Genomic DNA, 19537 nt, shown 5'->3' on the forward strand with positions numbered 1-19537 from the left:
GCTTAGTCATGTTCAACCATGTCCTTTCTTTTGGTTTCATATATTTATAAATAGTAATATGCAAATTAAAAGGCATGCATTTATAATAATATATTCAAGTGAAACATTGATGATGTAGCATATATATAAAGTATTTAGGTAAATAAAAATAGAATTAAAAATTTAAAACTTATAGCATGTCATTAATAATCCTAGTTTATAAATAATGCAAAAAACAGAGTGAAATGTGAAACATTCTATCTGGACAAAGTTGAATGAAGTGGGATATTACACAAATTAAATAATGGAAAAAATAAAATTGAAAAGTAAAGAGAAACTAGAACAAAAAAGTGCAAGTGAAAGGGGTGGCACTCTCATGACAATGGTTGCACACGCGATAACTTTGATAACTCAAAATGAAAAAAAAATAAGCAAGGCATGGCATTATTTAATTCGAAAAAAAACTACATTGTTACAGGAGTGTCTACCCAAATAAAATAATGAAAAAAGGTAAAAATAGAATATAAAGAAGAAAGTAAAAACTAAAACGGAAGAAGGGCAAGTGAAACAGGTTGTTTTGACAATAGAGCCGCACCAATGACTTTTATATGCCTTATTTATGGTTTCTATTTTTAAACTTGCTGCAGATTCGTTCTCTTGTTTTCTACTATCTATCTTGTTCTTCCATGGACATGCATGCACGTGTAAATTAGAACAGGCTAATCTAGTTGGGGTTGTTGCAGAAGATGTCCAATCTTAATCATTTTTTTTTGTAGAATAAGGCTCTGTTTGGTTGTTGGTTTTGCTACTTGATTTTTTTCTAGAAGCAAAAAGCACATTTCAATAGAAAAGCAAACAATATTTGTGAAGGATTATAGATAACGTATATAACTTTTTATGATAACAAAATGTATGATTTTACTTCTATATGGATTTATTTTTATAATTATGCTTTTAAACCTAATTTGGTGCTTTTTACCTTCTGATTTTTCTTTATAGTAACTATTCAAAAAGTAAAGAGCAAGTGACCAAACTATCAACCAAATGGAGTCTTAAGCTTTTGGCTTTAGATCTATTTGTTGTTAAGACCTTTTTTTTCACACACACACACACGCACAGAGTTAACTTTTAGAAAACATTTGTTATTCTTTGAATGTTTGAATGCAGATTCGGATAGCAAAACTTGAAGAGAAACTAGCTACAATAAATATGTCACATGACTCCATTTCAGAGACGTAATTGTACTGAAGAAGAATTTAGAACAAGTGATGTTGTTTCAGATACTTCCAGGTCTGACTTCCCTTCTTCCTTTAAACTATGTTTTGTTTGTCTAAATTCTTTTAGGTTGGCTTGGAAAAACTGAATTTGAATTTGGATTTGGATTTCAGAATTTTGAATTTCACACCTTTTGGTCTAACATTTATGAATTTAAAATCTATGGCTTGTATGGATCAAGAATTTGGAATTTAAGATTTTAAACAAATACAAATTCATTGTTTGGGTTACTAGGATTTGGATTTGGTTTTGAATTTGAATTAATAATTAAAATTTATTTTTTTGGTAATAATTAAATTTTATTAATTTAAACAAGTAAAATAGGCATCCTATTGATTAGTTGAGCATAATTAAGAATTTCACTTATTAAAACATTCTAAATTTTCACATTTCCTTGGTAACCTAACAAAATCACAAACAAGAACAAAACAGTTAACAAACAAAATTAAACATCCATTTCCAAACTATTTTATAACTTTCAAATAGACTAAAAAAAATCTGATATCAAACATCTCCATTCCAATACTTCTTTTCTTCTTTGTTAAATTGAGAATGGATTTAAAGGGCTTGAATTTGTTAAATTCCCACTTTTAAAAGAATTTTAGATTCTTTACTTGGGCCATTTAAAATTCATGATTGAATTTGGTGCAAATCCAAATCCAACATATATAATCCCTGAACAAAAAGTTTGAATTTTAAAATCCAAATCCAAATTTTGATGCCCAAATCCAGGTTCCCAAACGGAGAATTAATGAAATCAAAACTTCAAATGAAATCACAAGTTCTTACGTGAAAGCTTGAGTACTTTAACTTTTTACATGGTGCTTTGCTTGCTTAATCTTGACAGATTTGATGCCTTTCTCGGAGTTGTGGAATGATCTAACTATATTTAATATAAATATATAAAAGAAAAAGCTTTTGGCAATAAGGGCAATTGTTCTATGTAGATAGTCTAGTTTTCTGATTTGTGAATAGTCTGGGTAAATGCCACGTATCCTCTATTAATTCAATTAATTTAAACTACAAAATATTTTGAAAAATTAATTATATTTGTTCCCTATACAATCTTCAATATTTTTACCTTTTACATTTATGTGGGACTACTATAAATGAGAGCCTTCTACATAGGTTAAATGATGTAGCCGAAAGATTTAGGGCAATTAGAACTCAATAATTAGGTTAGAATATGGTTGATTATGTTGGAACAATAAAAAGATAATTGGGTTTTTTAAAGAAATCTCTTGAATAAATATTCAAAATAACGAAAGATGATAATAATATTCTTCTATCTAAGATCACCCATTTATAATAGTTAAGATAAATCTTAATCAAATAGTAATCCTAATTCTAAATGAAGACTTAAAATACTAAAATTCTAATAAAGATAAGAAAAAGAATCTCAAACTAAATAAAATAAAGAAAATAAAATCCTAAGCTAACAAAAATACTAAATAAAATAGGATTCTTGATGCGCCTGCATCAGTCCCCAGTGGTTAGAAAAACTCGGCTCTTACGAGTTGGCCTTAATACACTCCTCATAGATGTTTGGATTTAATTGTTTCAATTCTTTTTCAACTTCAAAATTTTCAACAGATAGATACCCAACAATTTTGCTACTTGTGGGGCTTGAAGTTGTTGATTTCTTAGTCTCTTCTTTAAGAAGATATAAAGTATATCTCTTGTTATACATGTAGAAGGAATAAGTATTTAGCTTTGTCTTATGGTCCATATCGTGATAATACAACCAAGGTCTACCAACAAGAATATGACCAACATCCATTGGTACAACATCACATAAAGCCTCATCATCCAAGTTACCTCCCATAGTGAATTTCACCAAACATTGAGTAGTTACCGGTATTCCATGTCTTTTCTTTAGCCATCTAATCTTGTAAGGATGAAGATGTTTGCTTGTAAGAAGCTTCAATTTGTCTATTGCTTTTTTTGAAATAATATTTTGCACCCTTCGTCCATTAATAACGAGATCACACACTTTACCCTCACAAACAACATGTGTGCGAAAAATACTTCGCCTCTTCAAATCTTCTTCCTCATTGATTGTTGTAGTCATCACTCTTTGTACCACCAGGGACTCACCTTGTATAGGATACACATCAATTTTCTCTATTTTCTCATCATATTTATCATAAATAGGTTCTAATTCCTCCCTAAATTCTACTAAGTTCACCCTTCTTTGTGGGCAAGCAAAAGAAGTGTGTCCCTTCTCCTCACGAGTAAAACATCGAATATGGGAATTGCTGCCTCCTTTATTTGTAGAAGAACTAGAACTGTTTTGTCAGCCTTAAGGCATTATACTCTTGCCTTTATTGTTATTTTCAACATTGGTTGCACCTCTATTAATCTTATTGGTTGTGGTAGCCTCTCGATAATTTTGTTGGGATGTTTGGTAATTTTGTCTTGCTCTAGAATCGTTTTGCCAATTGGTGCCATATAAAGCCTTTCTAGCACCATAGCGTGAAACTCTTTTTTCTGCTGATAAAGCATATTGATGAGCATCTTCAATGTTGTACAAACGAACTACTCCCATCGCGTCTCTAATAGAATGATTCAAACCAGCAAGATAACGAGAAGTAATTTGTTCGTTACTCTCAGTTAACCCAACTCGAATTGATAGGTTATTGAACTCCGATGTATACTTATCAACGATCATGTTATTTTGCTTCAAACAATGAAACTCTTCATATAATTTCATAATATAATCAGAAGGTAAGAATTGCTTTCGTAATTTGCTTTTCATGTGCTTACAAGTGTTGATTTTAAGCTTACCTTGTCGTGCATGTTGCTCTTCAACTCTCTTCCACCATTGAAGTGCAGTACCTTTCAATTTCAACTTTACAAATAACACTTTTCGTATTTCTGTCATGGGTTTCCATTCAAAGTAATTGAAGTGCAGTAATTTTCTGTCATATTATTAATGGCCCACTCAAAATAAATTTTTTATTTAATAATTAATATAAATAAAAAATCAAACAACCTCACAAACCTATTTAACTTTACCCTAATTTAAGTTTCTCTACACCTCTTTCTCTTTTTCTTTTTCTCTTCTCTTTTGTGTCTTTTTATTTTTATTTCTCTTTTCTTGTAACTTACCATTAAAACACACTTTATTCTTCAAAAGAGATTTATGAGTTTGTGAGTTTGGACAGAGAAAGATAGAGATCACCTACCACCATTGTGTAAAATTAAGAAGAGGTAAAGTTTTCTTTTACCTTCTTCTTTTTATTTATATTATTTAACTATTATATGAAATCTTGTGTTTCGTATTTAATTATTTATATTTTATTCATCATAGTTTTATGCTTTATTTTTTAAGTTTAAATATAAATAAATAAGAATATTGAATGTTGACTATATTGTTTTTTTTTTTTTCAGGTTTGATTAAAATATGAGTAAGTTGAAAACAATTGACAAATTTTTTAAAAGAAAAGAGGTAGATCGCTAAAATGATTCTCTTACACTTGAGCCACCAAACCTTAATACTTCAACCCATGAACAAGAGCAGTACGAATCAAAACGTCCAAGGCTCAATCCTGAAGAAATCGATGCTTTTCATATAGAACCTGATCTTAGATTATGACCAATGATGTGAGAATTTCTTATCAATCAAAGGGATGAAATTCATCGTGTTTATCTCAAACGTGGGCCATGTCAACCCATTCTTAAGACGTATCCTCTATCAGATGATGATCATCCTCGTCGTTTTCAAGCTTCTTGGTTTGAATTATATCCTTCTTGGTTAGAGTATTCTTGTGACAAAGATGCTATATTTTGTTTGCCATGCTACCTTTTTGGTAAGAATACTTCGAATCGTCCAGGTTCAAATGCATTTATTAAAAAGGGTTTCAGAAGTTGGAAGAAAGTAAATAGTGAAGAAAATTGTCTACTTTTGAATCATGTTGGGAAAAATCCAAGTTCCCCACATAATATTGCTATAAAATCTTGTGAGAATTTATTGAAAAAATCCTAACATATTGATAGGCTTATCAAAAGACAAGCATCAAAAGAGATATTGAATAATCGGCTTAGGCTCAAGGCTTCTATAGATTGTGTAAGATGGTTAACTTTTCAAGCTTGTGCATTTAGAGGTCATGATGAAAGTCCATTCTAAAAAAATAGAGGAAATTTCATTGAAATGTTGAAGTTCTTAAGATCTTACAATGACAAAGTTCATAAGCTTGTCTTGAAAAATGCTCCACGTGTTGCTAAGTACACAGCCAATGATGTTCAAAAGGAGATTTTGCATATTTTGGCTAATATGGTGAGAAATTCAATTAGAGAGGAAGTAGGAAATGCTAAGTTGTGTATTATTATTGATGAAGCTCGAGATGAGTCTAAAAAAGAGCAAATGACTATTATTTTGAGATTTGTTGATTGTGATGGTTTTGTTCAATAACATTTCTTTGATCTTGTACATGTTAGTGATACCAGTGTAATGACTTTGAAGAAAGAGTTAGTGTTTGTTCTTTTTCGTTATAACCTTCAAGTTGAAAGTATTTGAGGTCAAAGATATGATGGTGTTAGTAACATACGTGGTGAATGGAATGATTTACAAGCTTTGGTACTTAACGATTGTTCATACGCGTATTATGTGCATTGTTATGCTCATAGATTACAATTAGCATTGGTTGCAGCATCTAGAGAAGTAGTTCATATTCATAAATTTTTTACACAGTTGACTTTTATTGTAAATATTGTTAGTACTTCTTTTAAAAGACATGATCAATTACAAGCTGCTCAAGCAATTGACATTGCAAATATGGTTGCTAGTGATGAACTTGAAACAGGTAGAGGAGCAAATCAAGCGGGAACTCTACAAAGAGCTGGAGATACTCGATGGAGCTCACACTTTCATTCTATTTGTAGCTTGATGAGAATGTTTGATGCAACCTACACTGTTGTGGAAAGTATTATTGACGAAGGGGCCAGTTATTCACAAAAAGGTGATGTTTCTGTTGTTAGTAAAATATTAGTATCATTTGAATTTATTTTCTTATTACACTTGATGTATGAGTTCATGGGAATCACTAATGTTCTTTGCCAAGCATTACAATTACGCTCTTAAGATATTTTAAATGCAATTCATCTTGTTTTTACTACAAAATCACTCCTTCATAAGTTGAGAGATGATGGGTGGTCTAATTTACTTGAGAATGTAAAAAAATTTTATCAAAAATATGAGATAGAAATTCTTGACATGGGTGCACGATATATCTTTGGCAGAGGTCGATCTCGTCAACCATATCTAGCTGAGGAGCATCATTATCGAGTTGATATATTCTTAGTGACAATAGATACTCAGTTACAAGAATTGAATTCGAAATTCAATGAGCAAGCTGTGGAACTTTTAACTTTAAGCACTGCTTTGGATCTTAATAACAATTACAAATCATTCAATATTGATAATATCTGCAAATTAACAGAGTTTTTATTCTCAGGATTTCACAGAAAAAGAAAGGCTTATTTTGAGGTTACAATTAAGGCATTACGAGCTCGATATACCTCATCATCAAAGTTTTGAAGATATTAAGACACCTTCTGAATTGTGCCAGAGATTAGCAGAAATAGAAAAGTTAAAGAATTATCACTTGATTGATAGATTAATTCGCCTTATTTTGACTATTCCGGTTTCTACAGCAATTACAGAGAGAGCCTTTTTAGCAATGCAAATTGTGAAAACAAAACTCCAAAACAAATAGATGATGAGTTTCTTGCATATAATTTAGTTGTTTATATTGAGAAAGATATTGTCAATCTTTTCAATACAGAGTCAATAATTGATGAATTTGAATCTAGGAAACATCGTCTTAGGTAATTATTATAAGTTTTTTTTTGGTTTTTTATTTACATGTTATATAAAATTATTGTTTATTATGAATATTTTGATCGTTGGTTAAATTCAACATATTAGTTTTAAAAATTTTTAGCTTTTATTTTTTTTCATCTTTGGCCCCCTCAACAAAAATTGGCTAGCTCCGCCCTTGTTTGAGAGCCTTCCAAAACAAAGACTTAATCAGTGATGGCTCAAATTAGGATTTTTAATATGAAAATGAGCTAGAATTACTTACATTAGAGTAGTTCAACATGCTTTAAACTTATTAATAAAAAAATATGAAAGCAAACTTAAACCAACTTAAAAGTACAAGGACTTAGCGATTTTAGCATTCAAAATGTGACAAAATAACTCTATATAGTAGAGTGATTAATTTTCTTCATATTCATTTTCAAAGCGCGTTAAGTTCAATCAATTTTGTCATTTCAATATAAGAATAAAGCTAACACCTAGTTTTTCATATTTTTACTTCATCTTCGAAGCTTTTTGAAATAGGGAGAATTTTTATTTCACAACTAATTCACCTATTTCTTGGTAGTTTTACTTTAAGCGTATCTTTCTAACAATTGGTATCAGAGTAGGTTTCCAAGTTTTGTAAGTTTAACCATCTTTGAGAGATCTTAAACAAAAAGCTTAAAGCAACCGTAATAGCATCTTCAAACTTAATTGGTAAAGGACAACCTATAATATGGCCTCCTTTGTTTAAAGGCGAGAACTACTTTTTATCTATTCCATGAATAATTTGCCTATGAAAGATGATTTTTTGACTGTTTGAATACTTTTTGGTTGATTGATTACTGTTGTTTGAATAACATAGATCATAACTTAAAGTTAGTTGATAATTATTTCTGAATTACATTCAGAGTAAAGATTAATTCCTTGAACTCATTATTTGAATGATTGATGTTTTGATGATCTTTTTTACATAATAGTTGCTTAAATAAGATTTGCATATCATTCCATGCACATGCATGATTCAAAACAAACAACGATGTGCATTGAACTTAATTCTTCTTAGAAGATTTCTTGTATTTGATTTGGATAAAAAAATATTTGTTTTTCTAATTTACAAAGTTCAAGAATCAACTTCTAGCCTTTGAAGAATCAATTTTTCAAATACAAAATGGTTTTCGAAATGATTTAGGAATTTAAAGAATCAACCTTTCGAAACTCAAGAATTGATTATAAAAGAGAATCGTAAAACTCTTGAAAAGTTAAGGCACAAAGAATTGATTATTATCACATAAGAACCGACTCTTGCGCTTTAAGTTAAGAAACTATTAATCTCTTTAAAACTATATTTTTCGTCTTTAAAGCCTTTCATAAGTTAAGATTTCTCAATCTTTTCTTTTTGAAGAAATATTCTTTCTCTAAAAGTAGGCTTATAAGAATCAAAAGATTGAAACTTTCTTAAAAAGCTTGTTACTTTCAAATTTGCTTGAGTTCTAGTTGTTAGTCATGATGAGTCATTCTTTACTTCATTGTCTAAAGGGTCATATGTTATCTCACTTTCGCTGCTTCAAAAGGTGTTGAAGCTAAAACCCCAAAGCAAGAATGTAATAACCTTCATGGGTGAAGAAAATGCCATATCAAAAGAAGAATTGAATGCAGAGTTTCTTGTGGGACCAGTCACAATAGCCAAATTCCCTAATAGTGTTTCAAGGCTTAGTCTTAATGATAGAATTTTGCACCTAATTGTTGCTTACAAGATAAGGCCTTTTGGAATAGAGCATGTCTTAGTGACACTTGAGGAAATGTGGTTCATGTACCACATTTAAAGAAAAACACTTATAGCTCTTGCTCAATTCTTTTTTAGAGACATGAGATATCTAGTTCGAGGGGCAAGAAATAATTTGGTTTAAGTATGGCTATTTGTGAAGTAATTGAGGAGCTAAAGATAGACATCATCAATTATAAACCTAAAATGCAGAACAAGATTAAGTTCTTGGAAAAGAATACTATTGGGAGAATGGGGTCTGAATACCATGCTGAACAAAATAGTTGGGTCAAAAAAGATGGAGCTCAAGAAAGAATAGAAATTGAGCAACCAGCACCAAAACTCCATTTGCTCCAACCATTGTTGCTTCATCAATAGCCACTCCACAGATTACTCAAAGGCCATCCAGACAATCCAGCACAATGCATATGGGTCGAGGTGTACATGAATTTTTGAGTGCAAAGGTTGAAATCCAAGGGAGGATGGTTGAATGGAACCTTGAGAGAATTGAGCAAAAGATTAAGGATGCAATTTCAAAGTTTGTTCCTTAGTTCCAAAATTTCTTTGATCACTGTTGTCATTCAATTGAGAAGCTGCAACTAATAGTGACCAAACTAGAAGAAGGAGTGAAACCATTGGTGCAGAATCAGATTGACTTAGCCCATAATCAAGTGAAGCTTCATGATAGAATGAACAAGACAAATTCTAGTATAATCCACAATCTTGATTGCTCAGAATCTAACACTGATATTGACTCATAGACATTTGCATTAACACTTGCATGCATTTTTGTTTTGTTCAAATTTGATTGTAGTGAAATTGATATTCTGTATATTTATTTATTTAATGAAATATCTATTTTTACTTATCCTCTTTCTGTTGATTGATGATTGATTGAACTCGCTTACTAGGAATGTCTATATGATTTGTTCTTAAATGACATTTGATCTTTATACTTAACTTGTGCTATTAATACTTTATTTTTCTCTGAGTTTTTCTTCCTATTATTCTTACACTTTATTTTCTGTTCCTTTTTGATATAACAAAAAAAGGGAGAATATTGTGAGTAAATTTGCAAAGCTTAACTTTTTATTATGGTTGGATTTTTCAAAATGATTTCAGAAGTGCTCTTAAACTCAAATATAATTTTTTTTTAAAAAGGCACAAATTCAGGGGGAGCTTTACTTGAGAAAAATGTTTTGAAATCTTGAGCATAATATCAGGGGGAGTTTTCTTCAATAAGCAAATTTAACTATTAAATTTGTCATATTAAAAAAAAAGAGACTATTAAATTTATTCTTGTTTTGAAATGACAAAGTTGATTGAATTTAATGAGCTTTGAAAATGAAGGAAAGATACTTTTATATATGAAGAAAATCCTCAAAGGTGTTTTGAAGTTGAATTTAAGAGAAAGATATATTGAAATGCTAAGATTAATTGAACATGCTTTGAATATGATTGATCATGCTCTTGAACTTAAAGAAATGTCTTTTAGTTTCTCCAAAGATTTCTTGTTTTCAAATTCAAAGTGCCAGCCTAAGAATCAAATTCTCAAAAGAAAGACTTGATTCTTAAATGAGAAGAAAACAAAATTCATTTCTATCTCACAAGAAAAATTGATTTTAAAGAAAGAGAAGTTAGTTCTTAAGTAGAGATCAACAATAAAAAATCAATTATGAGAAAAGAAGAAGTCAATTCTTGGAACATAGAAGTTTCGAGATTTGTGAAGAATCGACACTTTAGAGAGAGAATCGATTTTAGAGGGATAGAATGTAGAAAGCGAAAACAAAGAAGAAAGAATTGATTCTACATGGAGAAGATATCTGTTCTTGAAGCACTAAAAGTAAGATTCAGAAACTTGGTTACTAAGAAAGAGATGGTACAACTAGATAAGATTGGAGTGCCAAAATCAAGCTCAAATTCAAATGTTAGTGCCAAACCATAGTGAAGAACTAACACCTTAAGGTAGAAGAATCGATATTTCAAGATTACAAGGGTGTCACCTTTGCACCAAGTTGTAGAAGAACTAATATCTCAAAATAGAAGAATCAATTCCTCAAAGACAAAAAGCTCTAAACTTTACAAAAAAACGACATCTCAAAATAAAAGAATCGATTCTCCAAAGATAGAAAGCTCTAGACTTTATGAAGAACTGACAACTCAACAGTAACAAATCGATTCTCCATATGTGACAAAATTGTGCAAGTTGGCTGAAACGTACAAAAAGTAATTCAAATTTCACTTTGACAGGGAAGAAATCATAGAGGTTATAAATACCTACCTTGAGAACGTTAAAGCTAGGAACCTAAACAAATTTGAATCATCTTTGAAGAAGAAAAGAGTGAAAAGCAAGAGAAAATGTTATGAGTAGAAAAGTCTTATCTTTGAGAAAGAATATAACCAAAAGATCAAATTTTTATTATTCAGTTGATACTTTTTGAACTTAAACTTTCATTTATCATTCATATCTTTTGAGAAAGCTGTCATCTTTTTGAACCTAAACTTCCTTATCAGCCTCGTTAGAGGTTTTAAGTTAGAGATTCTTGAGAAAGCATTGTTGTATTGGTTATATGTCCAATCAAAAGGCAGAAGAGTTTAGACTGATCCTTGAAAAGGTTGCATCTTGTGTAAAGGTTATGCTTGAACTTGAAAAAGGTAGTGTCTTGGTAAAGGTTACCCTTGATCTTGGTAAAAGGCATGTTGTAAAGGTTATGCCTGATCCTGTTGAAAGGGCAAGTTGATAGTGGATTCGAATTCCTTGTGCTATTGGCGGAGAGGATGTTGGTATTGGAAGGAAGAACCTCAGTAAAAATCCTATTAAGTACTCTTTATTATTTTGCTCTTTACTCATTTATTTCATACTTTGTTTTGCTGTCCTATTTTCTCATATTTCTTCTTCATCTTTAAAGCTTTTCGAAAAAAGAGAAATTTTTATTTTGTAACCAATTCACCCTCCCTCTTGGTAGTTTTACTTAAGCTTATCTTTCTTGTGACAACTACTTTTTAATAGTTAAGGTATAACCACACAACCATATTTTAAAAGTTATGGTATAACCACACTCAAGTACAATGATGAGAAATATAAGAGTTAGAATGTCTCTTTAAGGTTGACAAGCTTAATGAGTACAAAGAATTTTTAAGGTAATAAATGAAAGATATAGAAGATAAAGCTCAATGAAGATTACAAGTGAAGACTTTAATGCTAGGGAGAGAATAAAAAGGAATTTTAAGTTTAAAGCTTGCTCTCTTATTGATCAATTGTGTTTTAAAGTCTTCTCTCTTTATAAATGTAGTAAAAAGCTTCAAGTTATAGTAGGAAAGCGTTTTAGAGTTGTTGGGGTGCATTAAATGGAAAAACTAGTTGTTAGTTGCCTTAAAGCAGCACTTAAGGTCACAAGAATCGATACCTTTCATTTTGTATGTCACATCCCATTTCCTAGAAGGACCGTGACTAGCGCATGGACCCAAATGAGCATAACTTGCTAGGCCTAAGCAAGTCTCTTGTCATAAACATTCATCATTACATACGAAAGCATTTTATAAGATCCATTAACATAATATCATTAAGTATACATTCATAAAACTTATTATACAATTAAAGAACTTCTCAACTTAATTGTGTAAACTCAAGCATTTCACATATGTTAACAAGTGCCACTGTCATAATGCACAATAACATTAATTGTCACCAACACCCTACGGTGTCCATAAAGGCTCTCGAGCCATCATCATAATTTTGTACATAATATTATCAATGTAAAATGCCTAACATGGGCAACATTAACATAAACATGTTCATAGTTCGTAAACATAAACATAAGGTAAACATCGACTCGTCAGCGAAACATGACTCGACCTCTAGGCTGCAAATGGCTACTAAATCACTTACCAAAAGAGGAACAAATCACATCTTTGTGACACTGGCTACTATCAAGAGTGTTATCACTGATCTGCAACAAAATAAATGGTGAAAATAACGTGTGAGTCACAAAGACTCTGTGAGTGGATGCGAGAAGGGGACAAGCCAGGGGATAAGAGTATCTCGTAAACATGCACTTGTAATGTGATGCCATTCATAAACAATTTAATCATAAGGTTCATGAAACATGGTATTTAAACACAATTTAAATAGCATTTGCGTGGAAACAAGTTTAGATAACTTTTAGAAACCTTTCCGCCTTTGAAAAACATTCAAACAAGTTAACACATACAATTCTATGACTCATTTATCGATAGATGATGAACATTTATCGATAGATTTGAAGTAGAATGCTTCTTGTTGCATTTTGTTTGCTATCTAACAATAGATGTTTTACATGAATCGATGGATAACCTCTAAAACTCTGTTTTATAGACAAAATTTTGCATTTTTGGCCATTCCTTAGGTCATTTTACCTTTTAGGACTATTCTTAAAGCTCAGTCATTTTCACCAAACATGTTTGTAGGCCATCATAGAGAATTATTCATAAACATTACTCAAATAAACTTAACATGCAACATATCATTCATAACAATCGACATCATCTCATTAACATTAAACTCACACATTGACGGTTTGACCCCCATCAATCTTGGGCTGATGACATATAATTCCATTGTACCTTGAACATTTATGATGCATCATAGGAGTGAAGTCATCACTTACATATCGTGAAAGTGGAATTATGGCTCATTCAAATCAAGTACTCATATTCATATCATTGGGTATGTGGAATGTCCATCACATACATGCTAGCTCATCTCATAAAGAATATAGAATTTTACATCATATACACAACTCATGGCATTTCTTATGCCTACTCAATATCTCATGTAATATATGGATTATACATTGTATGCATAATCTCATGGCATTTATCATGCTTTCTCAATCATCTCATGTAGTATATGGAATATACATTATATACATAAACATTGCAATCTTAGACAGAAATGACATTGTCTAATCCATCATGCATCACATGCTTCAACATGGCAAACATTTACATAATAGCATACATGCCTTAAACATAAATAATATCTCGTACCCAAACTTGTCTACAGATCGGAGAAACCAAGTGCTTCATACAATAAAGTGCTTGTCGCCCCTTGTTGAAAACTAATACATAGTAGAATATTTACATATATAGTAGATTAGTAAACAATTTGAAAATCCTTGTGTCATTCAAATCACAATCACTAAAACTTTATTTTCTTAGAAAGCCGTTTTCATTCTTGAAAACTCAAACCTTCGTCAAACCATTTCCAAGATATCATTCAACTTGCATAAATAATCATTTCCATAGAAATCATGCTAGCTTTACATATTAAATAGCTTGAAAATGGTGTATCCAATCACTTAATTGGAGAATTGATCCCTAGCTCCAATCACAATTCACTTTGACGATATTTGTGGAGTTTTCAAGTGTTTTTAACATTGAATAATCATCACAGTCATTATCTAGACTCATAATGTCATGACCCGGAACTCCCCATCAGGCCCGTGACAACCGCCACGAGGCCTCGATAGACATTCTTCACCCCGAATGCCGATCGAAACCTCGCAAGGCTTAGCATCAACTTTCGCATCTCTCCGGTGAGCAACAATTATTAAATCTCGCATTTAAAAAAAATCGTAAGTCATTTTCAAATAAGAACAATAAAATATTATTTTCTGGCTCATAGAGACATTTTCGTAATTTTTCGTCAAAAATCTCAAAACATGCTAAAAATGTAGTAGGTAAGCAGAAAATATATATTTAATGATTTTAAAACAAATTAAGTATCTAAAACGTTCATTTGAAAGCAAATTGTTAATAACTAGTACTATTCAAAAATAATCAATCAAATATTCTATTTTCTCATAAAATAAATTTTTATAGAAATATTCGTAAATAATTTTTTCTCACATGTAAGTAAAGTAAAAATTGTATGAATAGCAATACAGATAACCAAAATATAAGTTTTGATCTGCAATGACACGTGGGCTCCAATTGACCAAGAGGATGTAAGACTGTGAACTCTTACTTTCTAAAATGCAGTTCCAAGCTTAGTTCTCGTCCTACTCGACTATCTACAAACTGTCCTGAGCCTGAAAAATGTATAGGAAGAAGGGGTGAGATTTTATAATCCCAGTGAGTAAACAAATACCATCTAAAGTATCTAAAGCCGAGTAAATTGAGACGATTAAAACAAGTCATCATACTGTAATTTCATTACCTTTCAGTTCATTTCAACCAAATAAAATCAATCCATATAAATCGAGTAATCAACTTGGCTTATGAATTTCTTAAAACTTTGGCTCATGCCAAAACTCATACTCGGTGATACCTTGCGTAGGGCATCCAACCGAGTCCGCCAAGGCTGTTAAAATTTTGTATATACTTAAAATATATTTTTAGTTTGAGAAAAATACAGCCGTTCCTTGGCGTTGGCTGAGTTCCCCTTCACGTGGTGGTTTGGCATGAAGTGAACCCTAAGCTTTACCCCAGGAGATACCCTACGCGCCTCTCCGTTCGAGGTAATAATATAATGGAGTTTACCGTGCCCCTCTAATAGGCTGGTCCACAGAACCCCCTCTGCAGTAAATAATTAATATATAATCCACCAATCAATAAAATTCATTCTAGCATGACATGGCAATTTATCGCAACTTAGCCTCTCAAGGCTGAATACATAGTATAAATAATTCTAACACCAAAATCAGTTTAGCCATTCATGCTCATTTATTATCATAAGCCATTCAATTCAAAACCATAAATTTGCAACACAAGCAGGCAGTCTCCAATTACTCTATTTTCAAAACCAATATTTGATTTTTCAGAAAATTTATAAAATCATTTTATAAAATTACAATTTCTCTTAAAACATAGCAATTTACCATTTAAACCCATTTTTTATAAAATCACACAGTTGTATAAAACTACTCTAGATAATTAAGACGATAATAAGTTTACTCATAGTATTAGGAGTAGAAATACTCCTATCTTCCGCCCTTGGGTGCAGTCTATTACCCGAAACAATTGACTCACCACCTATCCATAATCTATGACACAAAATTCAATAAATTGTGTCAATTTATCATAAATTATTTCAGGCTCTTATCCATGCGTATGCACTAGATAGGATTTGAAATGTTTAAACAATCGCTTAATTGCGGTGTCTGACCTAACTCGCCTATACACGGTGTAAATTCCTAAAATCCCCAATTCGACTCCAATTCCATCCATTTCAATTTCAATTATCCAATTATATCCACAATACCTCAATGACTGTGAATTTAGTCCAATTTATCAGTCCGGACTATAAATTATGCTTTTACCCCTAATGGGTAAAAATTTCAATTTATTGCACCAAAAATTCCCATTTAATTTTCAACCTCATAATTCATCATTTTTTCACCCAATTCTCTTAAAATAAAGTCAACCTCATCCTCACATACCATTGGCTAGATTCGGCCTAGAGAAATTCATGGAGAAGATAAATATTTTTCTTGTTGTTTTACTCATAAACATGCTAAACTAACACTAAACACTAACATAGCTCAAAATCAAATTTATCTAACAACTTTCTCTCTCTAAACCCATATGACCAGAATTGAAATCATCCTCAAATCACATGATTCAACCATGAAAAATGATGGGAAATGCATGGAAAAGGTAAAGCACAAGACAAATTTAAGAAATGTTACCTTTTTTTTTCTTGATTTTTGAATTTCCACCTATTTTCCCTTTAAATTTCTTGGCTAGGGTTTTATTTTCTCCTTTCTCTCTCTTGTTTCTTGCTTGGCCGAATGTTGAAGAAGAAGAATGGGTTATGGGCTGATTTTTTTATGCCTTTTTATTGTTTAATGAAATAATATTATTTTATTCATATTTTAAATATTTTATTAATTCATTTTTTTTCTAGCCATCCACTTGTCCTACTTTTTCCACCATGCATTCCCTTTGACTTATCCAATTCTTAAGTGAAATTTCCAGATTTTTCCAAAGTTTTGGTGGAGTAAATTTTTTAAAATTACACTTTTACCCCCGAACTTTTCAAAAATTATATTTTTACCCCAAAAATTGAAAATTTGCCATAATGCATAATTTTCACTCCTCATACTCATTTCACACTCCAAATAATTAAATTTGATCAAAATCCTTTCAAAAATTAAATTTTTGATTTTGGATGGTAAAATTACCATTTTACCCTTTTACTCCAAATTATACCAAAATTAAAATTTTTCACTTCTAAACCTCAAATCTTACTCCAATAAGTCAAATGGGGCCAAAAATCTTTTCTAAGAATTCCCATTTTATCCCCAGGTGGCAAATGACCATTTTGCCCTTAACCGGTCAATTTTCCGGATTGACTCCAAATCGGACCTCAAACTCTGAATTACCATATTAAACAATTCTAGGACTTTAAAATTCTGAATTTCATCATGAATTCTCTATTTGATCTAGTTCAAGGTTTAACTCAACTTTGTTGTACCTCTAGGTACAATACCGACTTTTGTAAATTTTTCGAGACTCTCTTAGCAGTAAACATACTATCCATCACATGTATGTCATGACAAATATTTTATAGAGTCGGGCTTGTCATCTTCTCCCCCACTTGGATCAACCATATGATCCTTCTTCTTGACTGATTTCGATATTCGGCTAAATATTAATATTTTAATATTATTTCATTAATAAAATATTATTTTATTCTAAAAATTTTATCTTGTCTCCTTGGTACCCAAAATACTTTATTATGCCTCACTTGACTTCCAAATCGCTTTTTATCTCACAAATTCTCCTTCAATAAAATTATTATTATTTTATTGTTATTTTTTCACTTGTGAAATATTTTATCCTAAACTACTCCTTTCATCTCTTATCACTTTTAAACATTTTAATTGACCTCAATTTGCATTCGATCAACTTTATTTATTACCATATCAAAGTATGGGGTATTTCACATAAATTTCGTAATAATAGCTTCCAACACTTTCAAAACTACTCGGGTTTAGCTAAATCTAATTTTCTAACTTAAACCCACTGTTATACTAACTAGAAATACGTAGGTACATATAAATCCTTTATCCTTATCTTAGGTGAGCTTGGATGCTTAGGAAAACCACAAAACCTTGAACTTTAGCAATCAATAGAAATTTCTAGGCACTAAAACAATTATTCCAAAGTTAAAAAGATGAGCTTTATAGATTTCAAAGCTTAAAAATAGATCCTTTGCCATCAAAATTACAAACCAAGCTTTAAACCATTAAAAATGATGATTTGAAGTAAAAATGAGTTGAAAGGGTTTTAAGAAGTGCTTACCTAGAAAAAATACAATTGAGGGTTGCCAACCCTTATAAAATGTGTCATATTTATAGTTTTAGATGAGAAAATACCATTTTCTCCTTTTATTTTTCTGAAACAGCGTCACTTATTTGTAACAACCTGTACCTTCGTTTATAAGTCAATATGACTTTATCGACAAGACGAAGGGTCAATGGATGCTAATTAAAGTGCCAAAGAGCGGTGATGGGTAAAAAAAATATTTTGAAATAAAATATTTTGTACACAAGAAAATAATAAAATAATAATATTTTATCGAGAATGAATTAGCGAAGTTAAACGGCATTTTGGAAGTAAACTAGGAAAAAGTAAGACACTTTGGGACCTGATAAGATAAATGGAGAATTTTGAAATAAAATAATATTAAAATATTAATATTTTATTTGTTGTTGAAATTAGTCACGAAAGAGGACTATATGGCTAATCTAAGTGGAGGAGAAGAAGTAAGAAAGAATTTTGAAAAAAAACGATGGTAGTGGAGCTCGCGTGCCTTTATTAAATAAAGTTTAAGCAGGGAAGTATATATTTAAATATTATAGTGACACCTTGATGAAGTGTTAATTTGATATTTTATTTGTACAAGTGTAAAGGAAGGAAGATAGAAGGAAATTGAAATTGAAGAAATATTTGAAGGAGCAAATTGTAAAGGATGAAAAGTTTAGAGGGTCAAATGATAAATAAGGAAAAAATTTGAGGACTTATCTACAATTTCGACATTTGAAGTTAAATGAAAAATTTTAGAATTTAATAATATTTTATTAGTAAAATATTATTAAAATAATATCAAAATATTTCTATTGTGAGTGGTGGACAAACTCACATAATCTATGTGTTGAACTTAAGTGGGGGAGTTATAACATGATCTTGATGATTTGATGAATAAAATATTATTTTATTGGTTCTAGAATATTAGTTTAATGAGTGGAATTTTAGTGATATAAGCATTGATAACAAATGTGAGTTTGGAAGGAATGGAGAATTAATTGAGATAATAAGGAAATGTGGGATAATGAAATGTGCATGTAGGTTTACTATCACATACAAATTATAGCATGCAAAAAGGAGAAGGTTAGTGGGGAACATGTGGGACCCTCCCCATATGAAGTAAAAGGAAGAATAAGAGTAAATCTATTTGCATGTAAAGAGATTGGTGCATTAGGTGGCCAAATGAGGAAAGAAAAAATGTGGGATGCATGTGACTTAAATAGATTAATGAATGACCAAATAAAATATAAGATAAAGGTGGTGCATGAAATAAGATTGGAGGAATAAGGTGGTGCATGAAATAAATGATAAAGGAAGAAAAGATGGGATAGTGAAGGTGGCGGATGGAAAAGTTAAGTGAGAATAGATAATTGGCCAATGAACAAGGGAGGAAATTGGTGCATGAAATTTGAGTGGGGGAT

The 19537-nt window shown here is 31.0% G+C and overlaps 1 protein-coding gene across 3 annotated transcripts in view; it reads left to right on the plus strand.

Annotated features, from left to right (window-relative positions):
• Positions 1–19537, plus strand: part of LOC18604534 (tetratricopeptide repeat (TPR)-containing protein) — a 37686-nt gene that overhangs the window by 4524 nt on the left and 13625 nt on the right. For 2 of the 3 annotated variants that reach the window (XM_088804961.1, XM_088804960.1), the window contains one exon: positions 1147–1262. In XM_088804961.1, the coding sequence (XP_088661087.1) occupies positions 1147–1218 (72 nt within the window). In that variant the 3' untranslated portion in view covers positions 1219–1262. Of the gene's footprint in view, positions 1–1146; positions 1270–6059; positions 6216–19537 lie in introns of those variants that run through there. The other variant, XR_016025506.1, reaches the window with a different exon arrangement.

This window comes from Theobroma cacao, chromosome 3, assembly GCF_053813885.1.
Source record: "Theobroma cacao isolate CCN51 chromosome 3, ASM5381388v1, whole genome shotgun sequence".
Classification (NCBI taxonomy): domain Eukaryota; kingdom Viridiplantae; phylum Streptophyta; class Magnoliopsida; order Malvales; family Malvaceae; genus Theobroma; species Theobroma cacao.